The sequence below is a fragment of the Mytilus edulis genome, chromosome 6, assembly GCF_963676685.1.
Source record: "Mytilus edulis chromosome 6, xbMytEdul2.2, whole genome shotgun sequence".
In the NCBI taxonomy this organism is placed as follows: Eukaryota; Metazoa; Mollusca; class Bivalvia; order Mytilida; family Mytilidae; genus Mytilus; species Mytilus edulis.
In genome coordinates, this window is record NC_092349.1 from 14,437,526 (window position 1) to 14,451,533 (window position 14,008).

General features: G+C 32.6%; 3 protein-coding genes across 3 annotated transcripts in view; all 3 read right to left on the reverse strand.

The window, feature by feature from the left end:
- Positions 1-1,605: 1,605 nt before the first annotated feature.
- On the reverse strand, positions 1,606-3,789 carry LOC139526217 (dentin sialophosphoprotein-like). The gene has a single exon (XM_071321343.1). The coding sequence runs from the start codon at positions 3,787-3,789 to the stop codon at positions 1,606-1,608; it is 2,184 nt and encodes a 727-aa protein (XP_071177444.1).
- Positions 3,790-6,284: 2,495 nt separating this feature from the next.
- Positions 6,285-9,068, reverse strand: LOC139526218 (putative ankyrin repeat protein RF_0381). Its single transcript, XM_071321344.1, has one exon. It carries the CDS (start codon positions 9,066-9,068, stop codon positions 6,285-6,287), a length of 2,784 nt encoding a protein of 927 aa, XP_071177445.1.
- A 198-nt stretch (positions 9,069-9,266) lies between these two features.
- The window catches only part of LOC139527202 (ankyrin-3-like), a 30,978-nt gene continuing 26,236 nt past the window's right edge, over positions 9,267-14,008 (reverse strand). Inside the window, exon 5 of the mRNA XM_071322527.1 lies at positions 9,267-12,664. Coding sequence (XP_071178628.1) covers positions 9,267-12,011 — 2,745 coding nt within the window. The 5' untranslated portion in view covers positions 12,012-12,664. The remainder of the gene's footprint in view (positions 12,665-14,008) is intronic.

Below are 14,008 nucleotides of genomic sequence, written 5' to 3' on the forward strand. Positions count from 1 at the left end.
ATGACAGTAATGAATAAAGATGTTGAATAATTCTTACTGATAATATGACTCCACATAAGACAAAAAGGGAAAAAGTTGGTTTAGTCTTACAGGAATAATCCGTCAAATCTCGCTTAATTATCAGATTATTTTTTTCGAAAACAAAGACTGCAATGTAATAAAATATTTTTAGTCCTTTATAAATATTCACATGATGATTTCGTCCTTTTACTGTACAAATGCAATATGTAATGACCTACTGTTCCGCTTTATAAATTTGTTCGAGTGTTTTCAAATTATCATGATATCTTGGAAATTAATTTATCAAAGTATGTTACCCTGTAGGGCCTTCATAGCAAACTTTGTGTTAGCAATTAACGTATTACGGTGACGAAATCATCAAATGTAATATTATTCCAAAAATTTTCGAATTGTACATTGTAAATATTTTAAGATAATTGCCATTTAGAATGAAAGATTGAATTGGTATGCTGTGTTCTCGTTCGAGGGAACAAAATGAGGAACAATCTTGAGGACAGAGTAGTTTCTAAGATATTTATTGATGATTGAGCAAAGGGAGCAAAAACAGGATTTTCATTAACTGTGTCATTAGACGTTTTAACATAAAGACATTATTTAAGTTACAAGAGAAGCACACAAAATTGACATTCATATCATAAAGGCGTAGGGCCACAAAGGTGTCAATTAGGCCCTAAAATATAACTTTGTGATATCATATGCAAAAACATATACTTATGATCTTTAACATGTAAAACTAAATGAACAAGACCTTTATTCTGTATGCTGTTCATTTTAACAATTAGACAGCTTCAATAGTATGATATCAAACAGGATTATATCCAGATTGCATGTTTTAATACATTTGCAAGGTTTATTTCCTTCTAAAAAACATTGGAAACAGCTTTCGATCAAAATACATTTGTTTTCAAAGAATTTATATGGTCAGATACTAAACCTAACACAACATGATGGCAAATGTCGTTTAAAGCAGAAACTTTAAGAAGATTTAGCCGAATAAATAGTTCAAATGATAATTTCTTCATAAGAGTAAGCAATAATGACATTATAAGTGTTCAAATGTATCAGCACATGTTGATTCTATATTTTTGTTTAAGTTATTTGCCATAAGATGTTAACTGCTATTATTGAATTTATATTTCACAGAATTACAGGGCTAATTTGACCCTTCGTGAGCCTACTCCTTTATATTAAAAAAATATGTTCTTATTCCCTATATATAAACATATATGACTTTTAACACTTGCAAACTTTCATTTGTTTTATAAAAATATTAAAACGAATACCGATAATACCATTTTACATGTTATAAGCATATCGAAGATTGATTGGAAAATTAAACATATAAAATTTAAACACACCACATAAGACTGGTAATTTTGTTGAATATTTATATTCCTATTCAAATGAGTCGTCTTTTGATTTTGTAGTTAAATACTCCTGTTCTGGTTTCAAGGAGTTGTCATTTAACTTTTGTGGCATGTTCATGTTCTTGATCTAATGAATAGTCTGTTCATTTTGTGGCGTACTAATGTTCCTGGTCCAATGAGTCGGCTTTTGATTTTGTTGCATATTCATGTTGTTTCTTCAATGAGTCGTCTTTTGATTTTTTGACGTTGTGTTGTATTCATGTTCTAGATCCAATGAGTCATCTGTTGATTTTATGTCATATTCATGTTCTTGGTTCAAAGAGTCGTCTGTTGATTTTGTGTCACATTCATGGTCTTGGTCCAATGAGTCTTCTGTTAATTTCGTAGCATATTCATTTTCTTTGTTCAATGAGTTGTCTGTTGATATTGTGTTATATTCATGTTCTTGGTTCAATGAGTCGTCTGTTGATTTTGTGTCACATACATGTTCTTGGTCCAATGAGTCGTCTGTGGATTTCGTAGCATATCCATGTTCTTGGTCCAATGAGTTATCTGTTGATTTTGTAGCATATTCATGTTCTTGGTCCCTTGAGTTGTCTGTTGATTTTGTGGCATGTTTATGTTCTTGGTTCAATGACTTGTCTGTTGATTTTGTGGCATGTTCGTGTTCTTGGTTCAATGAGTTGTCGGTTGATTTTGTTACATATTCATGTTCTTGATCCAATATGCTGTCTATTGATGTTGTGGCGTTTTCATGTTTATAGTCCAATAAGTTGTCTGTTGATTTTGTGGCATGTTCATGTTCTTGATTGAATGACTTGTCTGTTGATTTTGTGGCAGGTTCGTGTTCTTGGTCCAATGAGTTGTCTGTTGATTTTGTAGCATATTCATGTTCTTGGTTCAATGAGTCGTCTGTAGATTTCGTCTTATATTCCTGTTCTTGGTCCAATATGTTGCTTATTGATTTTGTAGCATGCTTATGTTCTTGGTCCAAAGAGTCGTCTACTGATTTTGTGGAATGTTCATGTTCTTGGTTCAATGAGTAGTTTGTTGATTTCTTGTCGTATTCATGTTCTTGGTTCAATATGTTGTCGGTTGATTTCGTAGCATATTCATGTGCTTGGTTCAATAAGTCGTCTATTGATTTTGTGTCATATTCATGTTCTTGGTTCAATGAGTTGTCTGTTGATTTCGTGGCATATTCATTTTCTTGGTTCAATGAGTTGTCGGTTGATTTCGTAGCATATTCATGTTCTTGGTTCAATAGGTTGTCTGTTGATTTTGTGTCATATTCATGTTCTTGGTTCAATGAGTTGTCTTTTGATTTTGAGGCATGTTCATGTTCTTGATCCAATGAGTCGTCTCTTGATTTTGTGGCATATTCATGTTCTTGGTCCAATGAGTCGTCTGTTGAATTCATAGGAAATTCATGTTCTTGGTTTAATGAGTTGTCTGTTGATTTTGTGGTATTCTCATTGTCTTGGTTCAATGAGTCGTCTGTTGATTTCGTGTTATATTCATGTTCTTGGTTCAATGAGTCGTCTGTTGATTTTGTGTCATATTCATGTTCTTGGTCCAATGAGTCGTCAGTGGATTTCGTAGCATATCCATGTTCTTGGTCTAATGAGTTATCTGTTGATTTTGTAGCATATTCATGTTCTTGGTCCCTTGAGCTGTCTGTTGATTTTGTGGCATGTTCGTGTTCTTGGTTCAATGAGTCGTCTGTAGATTTCGTGTTATATTCCTGTTCTTGGTTCACTGAGTCGTCTGTTGATTTTGATAAAGATTTATCTTCCTGTTCCACTGAATCATTCTCCGAGTTTGTTGGATATTCATATCCTTGCTCCAATGAATCGTCTGTTGATTCTGTTGTAGATGTATCTTCCTGATCCGTTGAGTCTTCCTCAGAGTTTATTATGTATTGATTTTGGTTGATAGATGTGGCATGAGAGTCCTCATAAGAAAGTTTTCTTTTCATGAAAACTAAATCCTTTAAAATCGGCGAACACTGTCTATACAGAGACAAAACTACTAATCGGTTAATCTTGATAACAGCGGCGGACTTACTGTTATACTTTTTTATGAAAAGATACATAAAAAATACCACAAAGAACTTGTTTTTGTCAATTTGTGTTGGTTTTTCTAGTAGCAGACTCAGTATTTCATTATTTCCATGAAATAGGGCCAAATGCCATGGTTGGAGACTAGCAAAACCGGTTGCAACATTTGTATCAGCACCATGCTCTAATAAGACTTTGCACACTTCAATATTTCCGTTTTCTGCGCACATGTGTAATGGATACTTATTAACATTATAATTGTACGAGGAGAAAAATTCGACAATTGTTTCTTTGTCTTCGTAAATGATCGCATATGACACGGCTAAATTTGCAACTTCCATACTCTCTGCACCTCTTTTCAACAACGACTTCAAAATAAACTCATCTGCGCATAAGCAGGCTACGTGAATAGGTGAAAGCATACAAATACTATCTCTGTAACCAGTTGAAAGACACAATTTGTCTACATGGCTTGTCAAATTCACGAAAAAATATATATGCCAAACCGATAGTTGACATATTTCATTTATTGTTTTTACTTGCGATGAAATCATTCGTGTTAAAGGGGCACTAGCTACGATATATATAAAAAAATAAAGTATGATTTTTTTTAGATCAATCATTAATCAAATTGGAATAATGAAATAATAATTTGCTTTTAGCAATCAATTTCCTTTAATTTTGTTGAAATAAGCGATTAAACATAATTTTTGACTGATTCACTTGCAAGTGAAAACGTCATCATCATTCTAACCGGTATTCATGTGAACTTCAAGTTAATCCCTAGCTAGAGATTGACAACGCATGCATTGTACGTATACAGGTTATTTAAAGAAAAAGAATGTCAACAATGAAAGTGAAACTACGGTAAACCATTTGATTACGAATTCGATGCACATAAAATCATTCTTATATGGTTAAAAAGAATGAGAAACATCTATTTTTAATCTATAAAATAAAATCAAACAGACCTATAAAAATACAATTGCACGTGTTGGTTTAATCTATTCGTATCTTTTTTTTTGTTTACATCGCTTATATGGTCATCTGAGGTCAAATCGATAGTTAATTAGATGGCGTCTGGACTAAAATACACACGAAACGAACCTATATATAATCTACCCCATGCTCTGTAAACTGTTTATTTTAGACTTTTGATAGTTTGGATAAATGTTTTACATTGTTATAAACCAAATATGAGAATTTGAGTCAAATCGGTTACAATGAATTTGATAGCTAGTGCCCCTTTAAAGCTACACTTTTTGAAAAACAAGCTAAATGTAATGCACTAAGTTCCGAATGTGTTAAAATTACTTTTTCTTCAGACTGTTTTAATTCTAGGGTTAATATAGCTGGTATATATAGGTTGGTCCTTCGTCTAATGAATAACTCTGCAATTTCTGCATTTCCTAACAGACAAGCGATATGAAAAGCAGTTAGTTTGAATGAAGAATTTGAAGATATTAACTGCGCAATATTTTCATTGTGCCTAAATTTGATATGGAGAGGGAATATTCTACAAATAATGTCAGTTCTATCTGTTTTTCTTAATAGTGATAATATAACTGCTTCGGCTTCCATCAAACTTGCAATATGCAATGGTGTTAATTCAGATTTTGTACCGAAGAGTTTCTCGTTTTTTTCACCACACAGATGCTGATTGGTAAGGAATTTCATGTGCAAAAAAGAAATATTTGTAGCAATACTGTTAAAGTCGCATTGGATATTTGATAAGACTTTTAACCCAGCGTTATGTTGTCTAAAACATAAAATATGAACTGCAGCAATTTGTCCTAATTTTTTAAAGTTTTCATTTATAGTATAAAATTTTAAGTATTGTATGTTTTCGGTTAACAAAATAATATGTAGTGAGGATAGACTAGCAAACGATTTCACACAACATTTCATTGTAAATGACCGCAACAAACGCGAATTTACATCTTTAAGGCAAGCAACATGCAGAGTTCCAATTTCTGCACTCAAGTTGTCATGCAGAAACGTTTCCATTGTTTTTAGCGATACATCATTTTCATCTAAGAAACACAGTAGATGAAAATACGGAATTTCATAGTTAATGTTCATATCATCATTCCTGTACATTAAACATTGTAAGTTATTATCATTGTTGTGTAAACATGCTGCAATTGCGGAAGTTATTAAAACTCTTTTTTCTTTAGCCTCGCTCATTGCAAAAAATGTATTACAAATAATCCCACGAGTTAAATACTGTAGTTCTAATGCTGATAGCATTATTCCTTTTGATGGTATGCTACGGAAAATACTTTCAATATCAATATTACGCAAACAAAAAAAGTCACAAATTTCCAAAAGCATGTTATTATTTGATACACTGGTTAAAGTAAACATTTTGAGTACGGTAGTCCAATCTTTACAAAGGCATGCATTTAAAACAATACTAAAATTAAAAGGTTTTCCTATTGTAAAGAGGACAAGGTCTTTGTTTTGCTCTCTGTCGTTCAACACTAAGGCACATAACAAAAGATCCATATCTTGTATTACACGTAAATTTGATAAATCAGTGACAACAAAATCTGGCAAATGATCGCATATTTCATCAGTATGCATTTGATGCAGTCTACAATACAATGACCATGATAGAAAGTTAATAGAGCAAATGCTTTTTAAATTTTGTTCATTGAATATGTTTAAGATTGCAATGCAAGGATCATTACCAACAAAAAGTAATAACAATAATGGTGTCACCGTCACAGACGTCTTCATTATACCAGGTTGTCTCATTAAGTTTTCTAACAAATAGGGCTCAGAAATTAAACAACATACTTCAAAATAGGAAGTGTTAAAGACAAACAGGTTCCTACTGAAGTAACGTATATTTAAACTCATCAGCTTCCATGTTTTCCACCAAATAAGTAGAACTACAAAATAGATGAATAATTGGCATGGTAAATGTATTGATCACATTGATGTTATATTCCAGAATTATCCTTAAGTGATCCGTGTATCCTCTGAAGCAGATAAAATGAATAATTGTTATATCTATGCTCTCAGTGAAATCAAAGCATTCGGATGAAAGAGAAGCTAATGTATCATTATTGTTTACTAACAAGGCAACGGACGGAGCATTAACAAGACATCTAGATACAAGTGGAAAAGTAGCTCGCCAGGTTAAAATCAATGATGTGATTTCTGAGTTGATTGCAATAATGTCTAGAAGACTAATGTTTGCTGTATCCGTCACAACGGCATGGTTTTCTAATAAAATATTAATAAGTTCACAATTGTTTGTTAAAGTTGAATACAAAAGAGGCGTTACTTCGGTCTGGCAATCATCATCTTGTATGTTATATTTTTTTACAACTTCAATAATAGATGAATGATTTCCAGATACTGACGATAAAACTGAAGAAGTAACTGTAAATTTACCATTAACATCAACAAGACCGTTACATAAAAATGTGTTGACTAGTTTAGTGAAGCCTAAAATCAAAGCTACTTGAAATGGTGTAAGATTAAGTTTGATTTGATATTTTGTATCGTCATCATAGGTAAAATGATTCTTTTCTATCAACGTATTACAAAAAACAGACACTTCCATAAAACACACAGGATGCAATGAATTATTTAGCAACATGTTAAGCATCGAGTTGTTGTTTGACAATACGGATATATATACTGGAGAAAATTCCTCATATTGTAATTCGGGATTTGAAGAGTTGTGGACACATTTTAATCTGATAGAACAATCAGCATTTCTATTTAGTAAAACACTAACAATGTCTTCATTATTTAACAAACAGGCCAAATGAACTGGTAGTATATTTTCTAACCTTTTGATAGAGGTTTTCCCTAAAAGGTTTTGAACACCCTGTCCATAAACATCACTTGCAAGATTTATTGACGCATTTGCATCTAGCAGTTTGTGAATCGTATTTACATTTTGATTTGAAACAGCAATTAAAAGAGGTGTTTCGCCGAAAGCGTTGAGACTATCTACATTTCCTTCAGATGTGATTAGTTTGTCTAGAAGTTCTTCATCCTGCATCCTACACGCAAAGTGCATAACACTATCTACATCATTAACTGCATAACCAGCTTGAAAGTAACAAAGCATCTCTTTCAATACTGATTTCATTGGCATGTAAAATTCATTTATAATGTGGTGTCTTTTCTCTTCGAATTGTTTTAAAATGTCAAAAGTTTTCAGTTCAAGTAAAACAGAAAGCACATTTTCATGTGAGGAAGAGCAAGCTAACAACAATGCATTTTCACCATACGCACTTAAAGCATTGACATTTGCATTGCTCTCAATAAGCAGTCTCACAATTTTATCATTACCATTTGTTATTGCAATTAGAAGCGGTGTGATCTTACTAAAGGTTGCTTGACTTTCTAAATTGATATGGTCACAGTTCAATAAATATGTTACCACGTCGAAATTACCTGCATTACATGCAATGTGTATAGCTGCGTGACCGTCATTGCTGCGTTGTTTATTTATATCTATGCCTAATCTGTGCAAAAAGTGCAAACATGTTGAAGTACTCCATTCTGCTGCTAAAAACCATCCTTCATATAAAACTTTCATTGGTGTGTCTTTAAAACAAGAATTGATTAACAATTTGACAAGTGAGACTTTGGATTCACCGCAAGCCCAAATGAATTCGTTTTCAACAGCTCTTTGTTCGATCGTTGTTATACTTAAAATATCAACTACATCACTAAGTTGTCCATTCAAACACACCTGGTGAAATGACGCATTTACATTTATATCCGCGCCACGCTGTAACAATAGTTTTCCAATTTCTATATGGCCATTTTTGAGACTTGTGTGCAAGAGCGTCTCGTCGTTAAAAATAACTTTATTAATATCAATTTCAGTATTATATTCTAATATGATGTTCATAATGTCATATTGTCCTTTTACGCAGGCACGATGCAAGAAGAAGTCACGTTCATGGCTACAGACATTCCAATGGGCATGATAGTTCAGAAGACGTCGCATAATATCGATGCTACCAATTTTAAATGCAAAGTATAGTGCTGTTTCACCCATATAATGACAATAATTCACATCGGCATTGTGTTGCAATAAAAGATCTAACATTTCAACATGCTTTTGTTTGCAGGACATTATTAACAAACTCTCACCAGTTTCATTTATCACATTCGGATTTGCATCTTTTTTCAATAACATTTCTGCCTCTGCAATATTATTATGAATGCAAGAAAAATAGAGCGGACTATAACCTTCATACGAGGTTAAATTCACGTTTGCATTCTTTTCAAGAAGTAAACACGTAATTTCGTCATAACCTAAAAAGCAGCTTATATAAAGCGGTGTTTTGCGATCAATATTGAAGACATTCGTTCGTGCTTTGTTTTCAAGTAGTATCAACAATATATCGTTTTCTCGATCTTTGCATGCTTTAAACACCAATGTTTCTTTCTGTGGTCCATATCTTTTATCAATATCAGCACCTTTCAAGATAAGTATTTTAAGCATTTCCTTGTGTCTGTTATCATAAGCAATTGAAAGTGGTGTCATTCCTGAGCTACTTTTGATATCCATATATTCTTGAATAAGACCACCAATAAAGACACTCTCTTCAGATTGCAGGAGCAGATGTAAACATGCCATATTATTTGTCTTGCATGCAATGTGCAATGCATTTTCTCCGTCTCTATTTGTAAGTAATGGATCTCCACCATTTTTTATCAAAAGTTCAAGTATATGCGTGCACTCATTTCTCGTCGCTATATGGATAGGAGTATCAAAATCTACAGCACGACAATTTACGCTTGCATTGTTTGACACAAACAATTCAACAACCTCTGTTTAGTTAGACTCACAAGCATAGTGAATTGGGGCTTTGTTTTGATGAATAATCGACGTGTCTTGAATAATCACTAAAAGATCTCTGATCGTTTGTATATCACCTATTATACAACTTTTGACAAATGTTTCAAACAAAAACATCTCAACTGATGTTTTAAAAACTGTTCCGTCAATTTCACTGTTTTGTAACTCCTTCATGTTTTTAGAAAAACCTGCCAGTATAGTATTTGATATACGACAACTTTCGAATATAGAAGCCCCGTGTTTTAGAAGCGTTTTCAAGATTGTCCAATCAGCACTGAAACATGCGATTTGTATTGGGGATAACATAAATGTCTGCTCTTCTCCGGAAACCAAGTCAAAATCTACGAGTAAACCATGAATGCATATAACCTGTTCTGTGTTTATTAGAATTGGACTATCTATATAATTAGGAAGGTTAGCAATATTGCTTCGTAATAACATTTCGACGATGTTATAATTTCCCATTAAACAAGCTATGTGGAGAGGAAGAATATCGTGAATAATACTGCAATCAAAATATTTGTTGAATGCTATTTCAGGCCTATAAGTGCTCTGACAATTATTGGCTAAAATGTGAAGCATCATTGGATTAACAGAACATTTTAAATTAATTCTTGCTTTGCTATCTAAAAGCATCTTAACAATATTCTCATTATTGCAGATGCTTGCTATATGTAATGCTGATATTGGAAATTCCGGAGTATTAAGATAATTCAACCGTTTATATGCAATTATTTCTATAATATCAACTGCCTCTTTACATTGGAATATCGTGAGACATATATCGTCAATACATGTAAGAGTGTTAACGTTTGAATGATTGTTCAATAAAACTTCTACCATATTTTCATTTTTAAAAATACAGGCAACAGATAGTGGAAAACTTTCTGTTCCAAAACAACTGTTTGGTTCAGCTCCACTGTTTAATAGAAGCTCCATTATATCTAAGTTTTGTTCAAAGCATGCTATTTCCAAAGGAGTTACACATGTATCATGCCACTGACCAACTTTTGTCAATAAAGAATTGATATATTCAGGAGATCGAATCGAATAAGCGGCATGCAATGTTAGTTCTTCACTTGCATTAACAGCAATGCAAATATCCTTTTGAAGAAATATTGAGCACATCTCATAATTATTCAAAAGACATCCTATATGAAGAGGAAACGGTAAAACTGTAGACTGTTTATAATCTACTATATTAGCCCCTTTAGTTATCAACAATTTCACTAAGTCACAATTTTCACTTAGACAAGAAAGCTGCATCACTGTTTCGCCTTGTTTTGTACAAATATTCACATTAGCATTATTTTCTATTAATACATTTGCAATTTCTAAATCGCCATTTTGACAAGCGATATGAAGTGCAGATTTTCCGGATTTCAAGTACCTGTTGATTTCTATATCAATTTCCATTATAATTTCCAAAAGATCTTTATCATTTTCTTCTAATGCATATAGGAATATCGGGTTTATATCGTCATTGAGAGTAGCTGTCTGTAAAAAAATGATTAAACTATCTCTTTGATCTCGATAAAGAAGTCTCAGAGGCGATAAACCACTCTTACGTGATAAAGCTAATAAGTTAGCCCTCTTTGCAACAAGCAAGTGTATTACGTTAATAGAAGAAAAAGCACAAGCGAAATGTAACGGTGTTTCACCATCATTGGAACTTTTGTCAACATTTGCTCCGTTTTCTACTAAAAGTTCGACTATTTGTTCATGTCCTTTAATGCAAGCGTGATGAAGAGCTGTAAAACCCATAATATCTTGTTGATTTATGTCTGCCCCGAATTGTATTAAAATTTTTGCTATTTCAAAATAGCCTTTTTCACTAACAAGCAATAATGGTATCAAACGCCTGCCACTGCACAAATCCGGGTCTGCTTGATTCTCCAAAAGATGTTTTACAACATGTATTTTTCCTGACATGCATGCTCCAAATAATGCAGTAAATCCTCTTGATTTGTATGAATTTACACTTACGCCTGCTTTCAACAAAAAATTTACTAAATTAACATTTTCATACTTGCACGCCGTATGTAATGGGGTCATTCCTATGTCATCATATTTATTTATATCAACGCCTTTCCCTAAACAGAATGAAGCAAAATCGATGTACCCACGTTTCGATATGAGATGAAGGAGGTTAATACCAAAGTAAGATAATTTCATTATCCTATTTATTTCTTCAGAATCAAATGTTTTACAAAATGCAAGGAATTGTGCTCTGTATTTTGTATCAGTCATTTGTTTGCAATCGAAAATATCAAGGAAATTATAAGTATCTGCTTCCTTTAATAATCGTTCAAAGAAGTAGTTCTCAAAATGACAAGGCACGAAAAAATGGTAATGGTGCCGACCTTCATTTAAACACTCAAGACCAAATTTATCACAAAGCATTGATACGACACAATGCTTGATCATGAATTTCAAAAATATTTTAGCCATAAAGGTAAATGTCATTTCAAATAACCTTTCATTTGCAAATCGGTACGCATTTTCTTCGAACATTAAATAAACTCCAATCAATGTGTCTAAATGATCTTTAATTAAAATTCTTGAGGTACCTCGTGTTTCCCCGCATTCTTCTAGTATATCATCTAATTTTTTACGATCGTTTATATCTATGTCATCACTGAGCAATCTATTATCAAAATTGTTGTTAAAGATAGTCACAAGAAGTAAAGCACAAAAATTTAGTTTCTCTCTACTTTTCATCTGTTCTAATTCATTTTCAAATACACTTAATGGGTTTAATAAAAAAGTTAACGCCTAACTCGCCTCCCATGTTTTGGACATTCTACATAATAAAGGAAAGCAATCATAAGCTTCGATGCATTCATTGGATAATTCCTTCAAAACCTCTTCGGATACATATTTTGATGCAATCAAACGTTTTTCAGAAAGTGTAAATTCACTGGTCAGAAGATTAATTTGGCACTTTCTCAACAGTTGCAATGATTCGAATTCTTTACTCTGAAATATTTGTAACCTACAATTACACAATATTTTTATATCTTTCCCAAATATACAATTTGTAATGTCGTCTGAATATCTTTCCCAGTCTTCGATCTCGCTATGTAATAAATGGGTCTTTCCGCAGACATCTTCAAAAACAAACACAATTTTCGCATTTTGCGAGACAAACTTTAAAATATCGAATGGTTTTCTAACAGGCAAAACATCATATCCGTTTGAAAGCATATGTAATGCTACATGCTTTGTTGTAAACGATTTTCCAACTCCAGAATTACCCGTGATGGTCAAAAACACTTCAGTGTCGAAATAATTCAATATTTGTTTTGATTGGTTTGTTGAAACAAATTTAGAATCCTCCTGCTTCCACTTTGAAATTTCGTTGTTGTAAAGAGCTAATGAAAAATTGAAGAAGAAAAGAAGTAAGTGAATTGGTCTATCTGAAACAAATTGAAAAGTACACTACCAATAATTTACTCTCATGTTTCTTGCACTTTCCTACCCTTTTGTAAATCAGTACTGAACGGCTTCATATTGATATTTTCATGTTGTGCGTGTTGTAAAATCAGTTCTGGTGAATTTCATACTTATATCAATACTGATTTTTGCAGTACTGTTACAGTGCTGATAGTTTTCAGAGTGTGTTATGGACTTATTTATTGCCCTACAGAATCAGTATTTACTTTTTAGTCACCCTCTTTTCTTTATCAATATTTCTCTTCTGTTTAAGTAAATTAGACGTACAGTCAGTCTTTTCTCACAGTATTTTGGAATGATGTTAGTTCTCATTATATTATTGTTTTATATTTGAATGAACATTTATATTAAGTACGCTTTGGTGTATGATTTTTATATTTCAATTGATTAGGTGTGGGGTCTGTATTTAAAGCGGATATACAGATATATATATAAAATGTCCGAACAATAGCCGACGATGAATCCTTAATCGGTAAAATCTCACCAAAAAAAATAAACCATGAACAAATGATAAATATTTCGGATTCTAATAACTAATATCCTTCATCAGTAAGTAGTTATCAAAGGTACCAGGATTATAATTTAGTATGACAGACTCGCGTTTCGTCTACATAAGACTCATCAGTGACGTTCGTGAGATGTCACATGGTTCTTGTCATGTGGAAGTCAAACTGAAAATACAATCTTGTCATTATGCAAATAATCACAATCAATATGCTGGTAATATTTTCAATTCTGATGTCTGGGAGGAGAAATGAATTCCTTAAAAATTTTGCCAACCGCTGAAAATTTGAAAATAAACGTTTCGCAGTAAAAAGTAAAATCACAAAAATACTGAACTTGGAGGAAAATCAATTCGGAAAGTCCTTAATCACATGGCAAAATCAAAAAAACAAAACGTATCAAAAACGAATGGACAAGAACTGTCATATTCCTGACTTGGTACAGGCATTTTCAAATGTAGAAAATGGTGGATTTAACCTGCTCCTATAGCACTAAATGATTAATTATAAAAAACACTTTCAAATAAAACTGTCATTTTTTTGACTGAATAGAACTTATCTCCCAGTTAGTAAAATTGTATAAGATACCGCAAAAAAAAACCAACCTAACAAGTGTTATTTGTGGTATGTCTTATAAGTTACGAGTTTCCTTTTTCAGATACACATTTTCCCATGACGTCAATGTCATTCAGACTCTCTCTTGACTTTACGTATGAAAATGAAACAAGATCAGATAACTCCGAGAATTATTTAGACTTT